Source organism: Falco punctatus (genome assembly GCF_963210335.1).
Source record: "Falco punctatus genome assembly, chromosome: 1".
NCBI lineage: Eukaryota > Metazoa > Chordata > Aves > Falconiformes > Falconidae > Falco > Falco punctatus.
This window is the reverse complement of record NC_137580.1, coordinates 24,090,348-24,104,065: the sequence shown is the minus strand read 5'-3', so window position 1 is coordinate 24,104,065 and position 13,718 is coordinate 24,090,348. Positions and strand designations below refer to the sequence as shown.

The 13,718-nt window shown below is 46.7% G+C and overlaps 1 protein-coding gene across 8 annotated transcripts in view; it reads right to left on the bottom strand.

The window, feature by feature from the left end:
• Positions 1-13,718, bottom strand: part of RUFY3 (RUN and FYVE domain containing 3) — a 66,179-nt gene that overhangs the window by 46,902 nt on the left and 5,559 nt on the right. Inside the window, exons 1-2 of one of the 8 annotated variants that reach the window (XM_080408828.1) lie at positions 2,853-3,427; positions 2,275-2,462 (exon numbers count right to left, since the gene is read on the bottom strand). The exons of 1 other annotated variant lie outside the window; for it this stretch is intronic. In XM_080408828.1, coding sequence (XP_080264954.1) covers positions 2,275-2,452 — 178 coding nt within the window. In that variant the 5' untranslated portion in view covers positions 2,453-2,462; positions 2,853-3,427. Of the gene's footprint in view, positions 1-2,274; positions 2,463-2,852; positions 3,428-10,757; positions 11,678-13,718 lie in introns of those variants that run through there. 6 more of the 8 variants (XM_080408829.1, XM_080408824.1, XM_080408825.1 and 3 more) reach the window with 6 other exon arrangements.

Sequence of the window (13,718 nt, the reverse complement as noted above, 5' to 3'; positions counted from 1 at the left end):
GAGCCTTTTTGGCTTTTTCCTCTTCTTCACAATCTCTACCTTTCTACATCAGTTTTATGGAGATATTACAGGACAGGACAGCCTCAGCTCCCAGGTCTCCTGCTTCTCCTCTCAGACAAGCACTTGGTGTCTACAAGCACCATCATCCTGTCCCCTCAAGCCGTGCATACACTGACGACACAGCAGCAGTGCTGATGCAGTAGCACCGGTTTGAACACCGGGGATAAAGCTGTGTCAGCTTTTCTATTATGAACACTTTTTCCTGACCTTACATCTCTGTTAAAAATATGACTTGGGTCCAAAACTGCACACACACACCTCCCACAAACAACCAGTCTTTGTGCCTCTCAACAAGCAACTTTAATTTATAAATGTATTAACATCTCCATAAAGGTCTCTATGATACAGCTCTCTTTTTTTATTCATTTTTGACGTACGAATTAAATAACATGACAATGAAATGAGAAAATACTATTTTCTAACCTTTTCTGGTACTTGCAAGAGAGTGGTTGTAATTACAGCTTTAAAAACAATTTTTTTCCTAGTATTGGGGAAAGTTAGTCTAGTATTAGCTTTTGAATTCTTTACATAGGCAGGCAAGAGTGCAATCTGTACACTATAAGGACAGATATTCAGCATATTTCAGAAAGGCAACCCAGAAAAGCTCTATTACAAACACGGGATTCATCCAAGCCCACCTACTCCAGAAGTTTGCTCAGAGCAGGAAGGTGGACAAAAGAAAGAAACATGCAAAAATAAGGATCTAAAGAACTGACGCCCACTGTGACTGAAAGGTTTTCTAGGCTATGCTATGAGAAGAGCCCTAGACGGCTTACTGACTACAACACAATAAGTCAACATGTAATAACTATTTATGAAAGAAAGAATGAATATATAAAAATCAACCCACCAACACTAGAACATCCTGTTAAAAAACCCCAAAACACCAAAGTCCAAAACCAGACAAGTATGAGTGAGCGAGGTCTGAATAAGCCTGTGCCACATGCAAGAACATGGGAACTGGAAGACAGCTGACGTGCTGCACCCTTGGCTCACCCGAACTCGCTACTCTGGTTCTGCTGTCCTGAGTCCACACCACCTCTCTGAAAACCCTGGGACACGCTTCAGAGGGAGTGCTAGCCTCTGCTTTTGAAAGCTCTGTCTAGTATCCCACTGTGCAATTAAGTAGCTGGCAAGCAAATCCAAACCCAAGGGCTGCTGAAAGCAGCCGTGAATGGAAATTTATTACTGCCTGGGAATTAATTTTGAAGCTCAAATCCTCAGCACAGTTTAAGTTGCCTCATCCAGCAAGACAACATTATACTAAGAGATTAACTGACTCGACAAGCCAGCATCAAACGGGTCAAGCGAGACTACTTGGTGGAGTCACACTTCAGTTGTTACTGGAAAGGGGTCAGAAGTGAAAAGACGGAGCCCCCTCGCTGTAAGTCCGAAAGATACTCGGCATGCACCAAGGCGCACTCAGGACTTGGCAGCGTTGGTGGCTATGGGAGCACTGGCTCCTGTGCAAAATTCCTGAAGGAATTCATCCCTCCTCCCACTTTTTTTACAGGCAGAGCAACGTGTGGGCATCCTCTTGTGGCTTTATCACTTGCAAAGCTTTCAATCTGCATTTTACATGATCTGGCATTACACTGTTATGACCATCAACCCAAATCACACGTTCTTTTTCAAGAAGCAAGCAAGATGCGTTACACCTCCACTTTCCAGGCTTCCAAGCCATTACAAACAACAGCATGCTCCACAGAAGCGAGCTGGAAGACTTGTGATGGTATGATCACCTGACAATAAGCATAACCATGTAATCACTTGGGGCTTTCCAAAAACTGCCCACTGACTGTAGGCAGACACACATCTGTGTTTTGCCAGTATACTCCATTTGTAAAAGCTGTCAGCTGACTAACAGAGCTATAAGCCCTGTTTTAAGAGTGAAATCATGATTAAATGTATCCCAGAGCACACGTTGTGATTGTCTTCCTTCCCGAGACATACAAACCTGATCTTTCCAGATACATCTTAAAAAATAACAACAATTAAGCACAAATCTCTCTTCAAGGAGTGGATTACAAAAGATGCAACAAATTCTTACAGAAATCTGGAGCACCAATTTGGCTTTCTACTGTGTCAAATAGTGTCCAGGTTCTCCAGGCAGGACAAGAGCATCTCGTCCCGGAGACACCCCCTCCCAACTCGGGCAGCGGTTCTAACAATGCGATGGCTGCAGTGAACCCGAGGCAGAGAACCGGACCGTACCTTCGTGGGTAGGCTCTGGGTCGGGTGTCAGCGAGATGTCGTCCAGCTCGCGCAAGCAGAGCCATTCTCCATCCATCGACACTCGGAATTTGCAAAGATAGATGGTCTCCATGGCAGCCTGAGTGATCTTGTCTGTGGTGGGGGTTGGCATGTCGCTTTGAGGCGTCAGAGCAGACATGATGACTCAGCTGGTACAACAACAACGAGGGGGGGGAAAATAAGAACTAAGAAGAAAAGCTTTCTGAAGAAGAAAATAAGAAATACCTTGCTATTAAAGGACAGATATGCTCAGGATCACACAGACTGCTCTGGCCTTTTCATATATAAAGCAAGGTAAAAATGCTGCTCCTTCACGCTTGTCTCTTCCTCCCTCCTTTCCGCCAACTGTCGCTGTCTTCAGCTATGCTAGAGGCTATTGATCCTAAGCAACCAGAGAAAACCTGGCTTCTGCATCAAAGACAGGAGGGCGGGGGGGGGGGGGGGGGGGGGGGAAGGTAAAAAGAAAATATAAAAAGAAGGGAAAAAAAAAAAAAAAAAAGGCAGGAGAAGGAAAAAGAATGGCTTCCTCTGATGATTACCCAAGCAAAAACAAAGGAAGAATGTAGAGACAGATATCCAGGTTTGCTGAAATCAAACTGCTGGTGCCTTTCTTCCCAGATAAGCCAGGACAGCGAGTGCGGATAGGATTGGTTGTGCGCAGTAAGCAGGGTGTTGACCAAAATGGCTGACTAATGAACTGAACTGAAAATTCAGGCTCATGTGATCAGCTGCTCCAAGCGTAGGGCAAGCAATTCCCAGGATGCTTCCTAGTCGCTGCTGATGCAGGGACGGCAATTAGGCTCTCATCATCCACAGCACCTTCTCATCAGGCTATGCCAGTCAATTTGCGAGCACGCATAACGCGCCACGCACGCTTCTCATCGGTCGCCCCCATACTACAAAGGAGCGCGGAACTAGCAGCCCGAAGAATACAAAGAGACATCTGTATTCCTTTCACGTGCCTGGATGTCACTACATAAATTAAATAAGTACCTTTGTTTTCACAGTAGGTTTGCAAGTCGGAGTTTGTGTTTTATTCGCTGTGCAACCTTCTCAAAGGGTACCTTTGAGCTACAACTTCCCACATACAAAAAAAAAAAAAAAAAAAACAACCACCTTAGGATGGATTTACCAGGGAAACGATGAGGAAAAAAAAAAAGATTTGGCTCTAAGCACTTCAGTGATTGAGGATTAAGCTCTTTTAGGAGGGAACGTGCACAGGGGAGAACAATGAGGGAGAACACCACAAACACACGCAGCTAGATGACTGAACCCTACACTTTTAAAGCCTCATCTGAAAATCAGTACCACTTAGGTGAGACTGATGAAGAAGTATGACCTCACAGCAGGCAGAGAAACAGGTTTTCTGTCTCCTAAGGATGACAGCACTGTGTCACCCTGTCCCTTCCCAGCTGGCTGAACCTCCTGCATGTCCCCAACCCACACAGCCCCAACTCCAGGGGACAAAAGGTCCCAGATCAACAGACACCCTTCTTATTCCTATTAACCTATTTAACCAGGGCACGGACACATTACCACCACCCACTTCAACTATGACATCAGGCAACAATAAGTTAGCTTAGATTATTTTTGCATGGCTCTGGTGTATTTGTGGAAAGCAGATGTGTAGGACCCATCTGAAATGGATGCCTAGCGTGTCCCGTCCCCCCCAAACCTGGAGAAGGCTGAGTGTTCACCAGAACAGTATATTGATAGGAACATATAAATGATTAATGGATGTGACCTTAATTATTCTCCATACTTTTTCTTCCCTAAAGAAATGCTCAAAAGGATGCGTGTCTATTTCTTAGGGATGTGAAATACTAAAACAGGTCACTTCATACAGAATCCAGCGTGTCAATCCATAGAGCTTTGGGGAAAATAAGGTACCGATTATGTAAAAAAACCATACAACTAGAAAAAAGGGTTAAGAGCTGTTACTTTAACAGGCAAGAGGAAGCAGTTGCTTTCAGTGAAAACTTCCTGCTTGGTGCATAACATTTTGACTCAGGAACAGGGCCATGCAGTGTAGTGTTAAAGCGATGCAAAAGGGAATTATTTCATAAACTGCAACACTTACTATTGTTCCTTCTCCCTAAGAGAGAATGAGGTTTATAAACCATGCTGACAGTATTTTAACTCATACGATGTTTATACATCCTTTTATCAGTGACAACCTCTAGTTTTAGTATTCACATTGCACCACTCTTAAAACCAGTGAAAGCTGCCATACACAAGCAGCTACAGAACAGCTGTTCACTCTTGCTAACATTTTGAAAGGGTACAAACAAACATCAAAATAATCAAAACAAACCCTTTAGAATCACCAAAGTACCATAAGCTATTGTGCAAGCTAGTATCTAACCCATCTAATAATCAGTTTAATTTTGTTGTTTTGAAACAGTTAGAAACACAAACAGCACTAGGCGTAACCCTGCAGCTCGCATCTCACAAAATGGGTCTTCACCGGAACTCAGCACTGGCAGGTGACCCACACACTAGGATCACAGTGGAGGTGTGTTAAAAACAATTAAGTAACTGTTTAACTCACACTGGTTTTTCTTTTATGCCATTTGCTTCTTCTTAACACAAAGAAAGAGAAGAAGCCAGTCTGCCCCTTCCAGCTCAGCTGGTTTTCAGGCTCCTTTATGCAGCGTCCCTGCTGCAAATACTCCATAGGGATATTCAAAGTGCTGAAAAAATGTATTTTTCAGCTTTAATTAATTTCATTTATTAGTATGTTTTGCCCAAAACAAAGCTTTGGACACAACATACAACCTATCATTTTGAACAATTGTCACCTTAAAAGAAACAAAACTACTTCACTGCTGTAAAACTGTACCTTTCACTCCTCTAAGAAACAAAAACGATACGAAGTATGCATATGCTCAGAACCTCTGATGAGTTGTATTTGATTTTGTTTTTTTTAAAACAACAATGACAAGTTCAGAACTTACTTATCAAGCTGATTTGCTTTTTCTTGCAGCATTTTGATATGGGTATTTGAACCTCTTCAACTGCCCAGAGGATGCTGTAATTTCCAGATTCCAGTACTTGGCTGAATTTACACCTACAGTATAAAATTCGAGAACTTGCCTTCCCAATACAGCTTTCAGGGTAAGCTAAGGCAAATAGCAAAACTGTAACAAAAGCAGGTAATGTCCATATGTCAGTTACAGCACCACAGGAAAACAGAAACTCTACTCAGGAAAGGAAAACAAACAAAAAACCAAAACAACCCCCCAAACAGGAACTATATCCTGCCACTTACTGACCTGTGAGCCTTTTATCACCACCTGGAAAAAAAAAGACAAACCCTCCCCTACCCCACTCTGTGCCTCAAAATTACAAAGCATCTTATAAAGAAACAAAAGAAAGGTATTAAATATTTCTATTTCTTAAAGCCAAGCCTTCGATAAAACTACCACGCAACTCAAGGTCAACTGGTAACAGCCCATCAGTGTTCAATGAGTGGTCAATGGACAAAAGAAAACCAAGGGCAGGTATAAATGAAGAAATTACTCACAAAGAACCACTTTCTCAATCTCAAACAAGTCAGACAGCCTTGACCAGTCTTACGAAACCCTCGTATTAGCCACACTTTGGCAAAAGCAGATGGAGGCTTTAGCTAGATTACAAAACAAGGCAGTTTTCTGCAAAAATGTTTTCAAGAGAAAAGAATTAGAAGTCAACTATGTTGGAATTTTAGGGTGAAGCACCTGAAAGCAAAGCACTCCATCAGCCACTGGTATTTGAAAACTCAGCTGTACTGGAAAGTATTTTTAGTTTCAAAAGCTGAATTAATTAGAATATCTAAGCAATAAAACCCCAAACAAATTCTCAAACAATTTTTTAGACTCCACAGGGCACCTCTGGGCATATTTTTACTTCCAGTGCCAACAAGCTTGGCCTGCAAGCAATGCTGAGTTCCAGTCATTAGGAGAAAACTTTCCCCAATCACTGTGTAGAGATGCAAAGCAGCTGTACTGCACAATGGCAGTGTTAACAGATGAGATTACAGCTTCAGGTGTCTGTGCTGCTTCTGGTTATTTAAAATCAGAGGAGACCACAGAACCATTAAAAAAACCCCATCAATACTATACGAATGGGAACCACTGCTGAATGAAACGGTCCAACGGCAACAGTTCAGATGCAACACTGAGCTCTGAGACAGCTGCTGGGAGTGTCTGAGAGAGACTACAATGCCAGGATCCACGCAAACAGGATTAAAATTATGAAGAAACACAAGTCCTTATGTGGAAGGCAAGCATGAATCACCAGCAGGTTCTTGCAAGTTTTTCTAAAGCTTGTACCCTGTTTGCCGTTGCTCGATCAGGTGAGGCAGCCTGACAGTCTGGTCCAGTAAGGCAGCTGCCACATTTCTAAGCAAGACAATTCTGATCTTCCTATTTTCTGCCCATTCTCTTGACTGACACGTGAAAACCTCCTACTAGCAGACCTGTGAACATGACTTTTGCTCTCATGCCCTCTCTTTCCTTCACTTTGGCTTCAACTCTGCATCAACATGACATCCACCTACCCATTAGTACTCTCAACAGCTGTACCGGTTGCAATGACTACAAAAACACCATCAGGGCTACACCTGGTTCAAGAGCCAACAGTGCTGCTATTCCACAAAGCAAAGCACACACTTGCACTCTTCCAATAGCCTCTCTCCAGGCAATCACTTACGTGGAACGTAATCTAAAAAGATAAAATTAGTAACAAAGCATCTGCGTTGCAAAACCTGTTTCTGACTTCTGCCAGCACAGATACGTACGTTACCTCAAATAACGGTGGAACTTTGAACCCTGCATGCTAAAAACATGAATGGCCAAAAGAAAGTTTAACAACCCCAAAAACCAGTGACACAATTTCTTAATTCCTCGAATAAGCAACCAACTGTTTTTTGTCTACCCACTGTGAAATACAGAGATATTATTTAAGGATTCAAGTAACTCCTGTAATTGAGGGTACAGTTAAGACACAGGAAGGAAAAGTCTACTTGAAGTATCATGATGTCTGGTAGGATTTCAGTGGGAGCAAGAAATGGTTTGGGGTGGGGATTTTTTGTTCATTTGGGGTTTGTTTTGTTGTGTTTCTTTTTTAAGACAGCATAATCAAGTTACTTTTACTGTATTTAAAAGTATTCTAAGGTTTTATTGCAGCTCAGCATGTTTAAGTAAATCTTGTTCCTTGTGTCTGTCTGGAATTATCTGTATCAAAAAAGCAGGTCCTGCTGGCATGCCAAGCTTTTGCTTCCTTGATTGCCTTTCCTTAGCGGTTCTCGCCTTCACCTGATGTTTAGAATCATCTCATCTCTCTTACCTCATAAAAAAAGACATCTTGGGTAAGATGGAGAAAGATTAGTTGGAGGGGGAAAAAACATATCCAAGACAAAATCTGGAGAGAAAATAAAGTTATAATAGAGACACACTGTTATGATTTCATTCTTTTTTACCATGTGTTTATTCTTTATTTACCTTCAATGCTGGACATCAGGTCAACAGCACTACTGGGCTTGCACCACTGCCCTGCTAACACAAGCATTGCGCCTCCACTTGGGTGCAAATGACCCTTGGGTTGACTTCTACAGCTGGAAGCAATGGCTACAACACCGAATGCCATCAAGTCACTGCTCTCCAGGAAAACCCTAACACAGAGCTATGAAGGCTGTCCTCAGTTCACAAACAGCCAATATACTTTTCCAGATTTTCAAATATAAAATCGAACAGCAGTAGTACATGGCTCTTCAATCCTGTGGCGAGACCTTAAGAGACAGCATGGTTTAATGACTGTGTCATAACAGGAAAAAAAAAAAAAAAAGATTACTTTAAATAAACCTCTAAAATATTCTGAAATATTGACTTCAGTATATTGGTCACTAACTCTGCTGTAATACATAAAAGTCAATACAGAGTAATTATTTTCCTTACTAGTCATGGAAATGACAGCCTTCAGGCACTGAAGGGAGGAACTCATGATCCAGCAGGAAACACTCACTTGTATCACCTCTTTCAGTTTACAGCTACATAGAGAGGGATTAGTATTCACAGAGTGCATCACTTTTTTTTTCCTAATAGAAGCACAAGATGCAAAAATAGCCTTTTTCACACTCCTTGGTTGATCTTAACTCTAAAAATAACTGCAGCACTGAAGAATCAAGGGAAGCAGACATGAACAATCACTTCAGGTACAGAACAAGGAGAAGCAGATCAAGAATTGCCAATGCTGAGCTGTTACACGTTATGGCAATCTGAATTCGCAACACTTGAGAAAAGCTCGTGAAACTGGGCTTCGCAGGCCATGATACCAGCACAGACAGGACAATCTTCATAACCCAGACCGCAACTAACACCACTGCATCTCAATGCTGTGCAGAGAAACTCATTTGGAGGAGATGCAAGAAGTGACGTCCCCTCCGAGGCCACATACTCTACAGGTAGCCAGGATGAAATCCAGCATTGAAGCACACATCATCCTTTCAGCTCCAGAGTGAAGTCTTACCTATTGCTTTAACAACAACCTCAAAGCAGCAAGTGAACAAGCAAGACTTTGCAGCTGAATCCACTGCTCCTGCTGCTCAACGATGAACAAACAAAAGCTGCTGTTAAGTTCCCTGTGAACTGGGAAAAAAACACAACTAAGGAAAAATAATAAATAAAAGAGGGACGATGAAAAAAATTGATTTACAGACTCTGCCACAGGAGAAAGTCCAAGACACCATGTAAATAGATTATGATTGCTGTTCACTTCAGACACTGCTATTGCTGCATCAGTCACTTCCTGAGCAGGCTTTGACACACGATATTGCACAGGCAGCTATTACCTCTGAGACCGAAAAGAACAAGGGAACTTTTAGATACATTTTATGAGGCTTTTTCACAAAGCTTACATGAACAGCCACTGCAGAGTATAAGGCTAACATGAGCATTCCTCAACCAACGAGTTTTTACACAAATGAACTTGTGAATAAACGTGCTCACCTCAACGCCTCCATTCCGCCACATCTACGCAGGAGCCTTCTTACAATGAAGCTTGAACAGCAAAAACACGATGGCTAAGATTAAATATTTTTCTTAAAGTCTCCTTTTCTATCAAAAATAGCTCAGTCCCTTGCACACCCATCACAGGACTACAGCAGGAAAAGACATCCTGATTGCAGGGGGCATGGGGGATGTGGGAGGCAGTAAAAATTAAGGGTTTGACTGGAAGCTATTAGCTTAAACAACAACTCACCAGGGAGGGAGTTTTGGACTGTGGACAAAAAGTCTGCAGACAGCCCTTCACAGACCTCAAACCAAAGTTAGGTCATTGCACCTCCTCTCAGCATTACAGAAATCAAATTCTTACCTCACTGCTTATAGCTCTGCTGAGTAATGGCTTAAAGAAAGTACATTAGCTTCAAAAGGAGGGGAAAGGCACACACAAAAAAAGATACCCACCCAAATACAATCAGCTGCTGCGTGAGTGAATGCTAACCTGGGATGTAAGCAGGAGACAAGGCAAAGGTGAAAAGCTTGGCCACCCATACCCTGGCCCAAGCCAAAAGACGAAGCTACGGGCTTATTTTCAAAGATGGGTGGATGGAAAAGGGAAGACCTCTTCCACAGACACCCACACACATACTTTTTGTTTTTAAAACGCACGCAACAACTACTTGGCGGCACTCCAGCTTACCCAAACACACCACATGAACGTTACCAAGACTCTTACAGAGCAGAAAACCCCTTCCCAGCCCACATGCCCCACACGAGCACACACGTCACAGCGCGCCCAGCCTCGCCCAGCACCAGCCCCGGCGCACCGCGTGCCCAGCCAAGGGGAGCTCGTGGCATTTCAACGGGCAGAGCAAATCCTTCCCGGAGGAAAGGGTGCAGAAAGCAGAGCAGCCTCCAAGGCGGATTCTGCCGAGCTGGTGGTGAGGGCTGCTGTATCCCAGCTGCTGCCCTAAAGAACGCGCAGGTGCGGTGCTTGGGGCCGTGGTTAGCGGTGGGCTCGGCAGCGCTGGGTCAGCGGCTGGGCTCAAAGGTCTTTCCCAACCGAAACGGTGCCGTGATTCCCACCAGAGCACTCGCAGCCGCTGCCCTGCGGCCGTGCTCCCTCAGGGCAGCGGCCAGGCCCTACGGGCCCCCTCCGCCGCAGCCCTGCCGGGCCAGGGGGAGCTCCCCGGGGCCACCCCCCCTCCAGGAGCCCGGGGCGTGCCGCAGCCGATGCCAGCTCATCCCTGCGGAGAGCCGCTCTCCCACCGGCTGCCTCCAACAGGGCACCGCTCGCCGCCCCCCGGGGCGGGAACCCGCCGCCTCAGGGCCCTGCCACGGCACCTCCCGCCCCCGCCGCCCCCGCCCAGGGGCGCGCCGGGAGGCCCCGAGCCGCCCCGCTCTGCCCCGGCCCGGCGGGAGGCTCCCGGCCGCCGCCCGGGGAGGGGCCCCGCGGCTACTCACGGCTGTCGGTGCCCCCGGCTCCGTCCGGCCCCGGGTAGCTCAGCAGCAGCACGGGCAGGGCGGCCCCGCCGCGGGGCGCCGGAGGTCTCCACACGCCGGACGGCGCGGCGGCGCCTCCATGGCCGGGGTAGAGCAGAAAGAAAGGCGGTGAGGCGGGGGGCGCCTCGTCGTCCTCCTCCTCCTCCTCTGCCGCCGCCGCCGCCGCCGCCTCCTCCCCGGGCTCGGCCCGCCGCTCCATGGCGGGGGGCAGCTCCGAGCCGGCCCCGTCCCGGGAACTTTCGGCCAGCGGCGACAGAAGCGGCCCCTGCTCCGCCTCCGCCATCGCCGCCCCGGGCCGCCGGGCCCCGCCCCGGCCGGGAAGCAGGGCCGCAGCCGGCCTCCGCCCGCCCCCCGCCGCCGCAGGCGGGCAGCAGGGGGGAGCCGGGTGCTGCTCCGCGGGCCGGGCCGCGCTCCCAAGGCAGTAGGCCCTGCTCCCCTGCCGGGGGCCGGATCGCGGGGGGCTGGCTGGGATCGGGTGACCCAGCTCCGGTCGGTGCCGGGGCTCCGAGCACTGTGCGGAGGCCCTTGTTTCCACACCTCTTCTGAGAGGATTTTGTTGGGTCCCGTGCCCTCCCAGCCTCCTACCCTTAATTCTTTGTCAGAGCTGCCCATTCCTCTCTCACACTTGAAGTAAAAGCAAGCTAAAGGCAAGCCAAGCTCACCTGTGAGCTGCGAGCTGCCCAGCCGGGCCGCGGGGGACAGCTCCAAGCCCCTGTCCCATCGCACCTGTTCGATGGCCTCTCCCCATGCCAGGCCAGGGAGAAGCAGGCAGCAGCACCGCTCGTGTGGGGGAACACAGATTTTAATCTGAAGGAACCACCTTTGTCACAAACGGCACAAGGAGTAAGTCCAGCTCCTGTGTGCTTTGTTACCCATGAAGCAGAGCTGTTACACCATCTCCCACCTCCCCCCCTCTATTTCCCAAGAGTGAGATCCCACAAGCAGCAATGTTTTCAGATCCTCTGACAGGAGGTGACAAGGTCCACCTGTATTCCTTACTATTAAAACCACCCAACAGTCCATACCCCTGGTGATTTCACTTTGGAGATCATCTTCCTGAAGACACAAAGACTTCTCATGAAGGCAGAGCAATTACCGTGGACTGTCACGTTGTCAGCAGGCAGGGAGAAAGAACACGTCTGCCCGTTTTTAAAGGCCACCTTGCACCCAGCACACTTCAGCTGAAACGTGTTGGTTCTTTCTTTTTAGATGTCACATAAAAACTGCCAAAGCAAAGCTATGATCAGCCCGCTGATTTCTGGAGACTGCTTTTTCCACCGCTGTCCCCAGTCATGCGACATGTTGCAGCTAATTTAACAGATGCTTTAATTCATTTTACAAATCTCAAAGCTGACTGATTTTCTATTTGCCGGTGCTAGCAAGAGTAAAACAAGGTACAGACTGCCGCTGATCAAGTATTACGGAAGACAGCTAGGAAAGCCTTGACAAAATTTAAGGCAGCAGCAGATGTATTTCCACGTGAGTTACTCAATACATTTTCCTTACCCCGTATAAATAGAAATTGCAGGTCGTGATGCAGAAAGCATTGTCCACCTCTGCCACAGTACTTTTTCTGCCCAAGTTTCCAAAGCCAAGCCAGGCTTACTCTTTACCACTCACCAAGGATTACATTTTCCAGGTGTAGGAAGACAACAGAGCAGCTCATACCTCTCATTAGAACTTTCTACATGCTGCCTATGTGCTTTTTAAACTTGAATCATTTACATGCAAGTCCAGCCAGGACTCTCTCTCCAATTACCATGCTTCACATGAGCAGGTGGAAAGGACACAGAGGCCGGTAGCTCCATGGCTGTGCAGGGTGACTGAGGTGAGGCATAGCTGTTGCCTGAGCGTGTAAGCCCTAACCTGCGTTACGTGCCACCGAAGCAGACCCCACCGCCAGTCTTTCCCAAGCAGGGCAGCCAGTGCTTGCTAAGCAGGGGCCTGCTGAGGACAAGTGCCGTCCCATGGCTGAAGCACATCGCTTGGCAGTGTCAGCACCTCCTCCAGAAACACAACTGGAAGAAGGAAAAAACCCAAACAGCGTGTTAGCTGTGACTTTGCTCCACTTCTCACTTATTTTCCTGACCATCACCTGTAGTCCTTCCCCTAGTCCATTTTCACCGGGATCTTCAAAAGCTGTTTACGGCCAGGGATTTCCCTTCAGCACAAAACACCCCACTAAGAAGTATTTCTTCAAGGAACATGAGTGTCCCCCCTCCCATGGCATTAATAATCACAGCCTTCCCATGATCACTCATACATAAAACCATATAGGAATGAACTATTTATGGCTTTGTCCAATCTCTGAACTAACCAACTGAACATAATGCCGTGTTTAATCTTCATTAAAACCAGTTGGCGCAGCGTTCTGGGGAGATGTGCCGTGCCATCTGCTGGCTGCCTGCACTGGGCGTGCTGATATGCAGCATTCCCTCTTGCCTTCGGCCTTGATCCCAATGTTTCTGGGGAGCATGCCTGTAACAGCACACTAATTTATTATTTCTCTTAATTATATGAAAGTTGCCAGAATTCTGCTTGCCAGCTGCCTTAAGGCAATGCAGAGCCACCTTGGATACTTACAGCTTGCCTGCAGATCTATGAGAGATCATCAGTCCATTTTTGCACAAAGTGTGAAATGTGCATGAACAGGTGCTGTAGTAATGGGATCAGTTAGCATCTCTGCAGGATATTTTTCACATCCCATGTGATGTCTGTGACACACCACCATTTCTCCTCTGAAAAAGCACCTAAGCATAGGCAAAGGAGACACCTCTATACCCACAGCTAACAGGCTGCACATCACCCAAAGCCTGATATCAGGGTACAGAGAGCACTGCTCCGATAAGACATGTTCAGTGATTTCTGCAAGCAAGCCTCACTTTTGCCCTGCAACCCAGGCAATTTCATGGAAGGGATCAA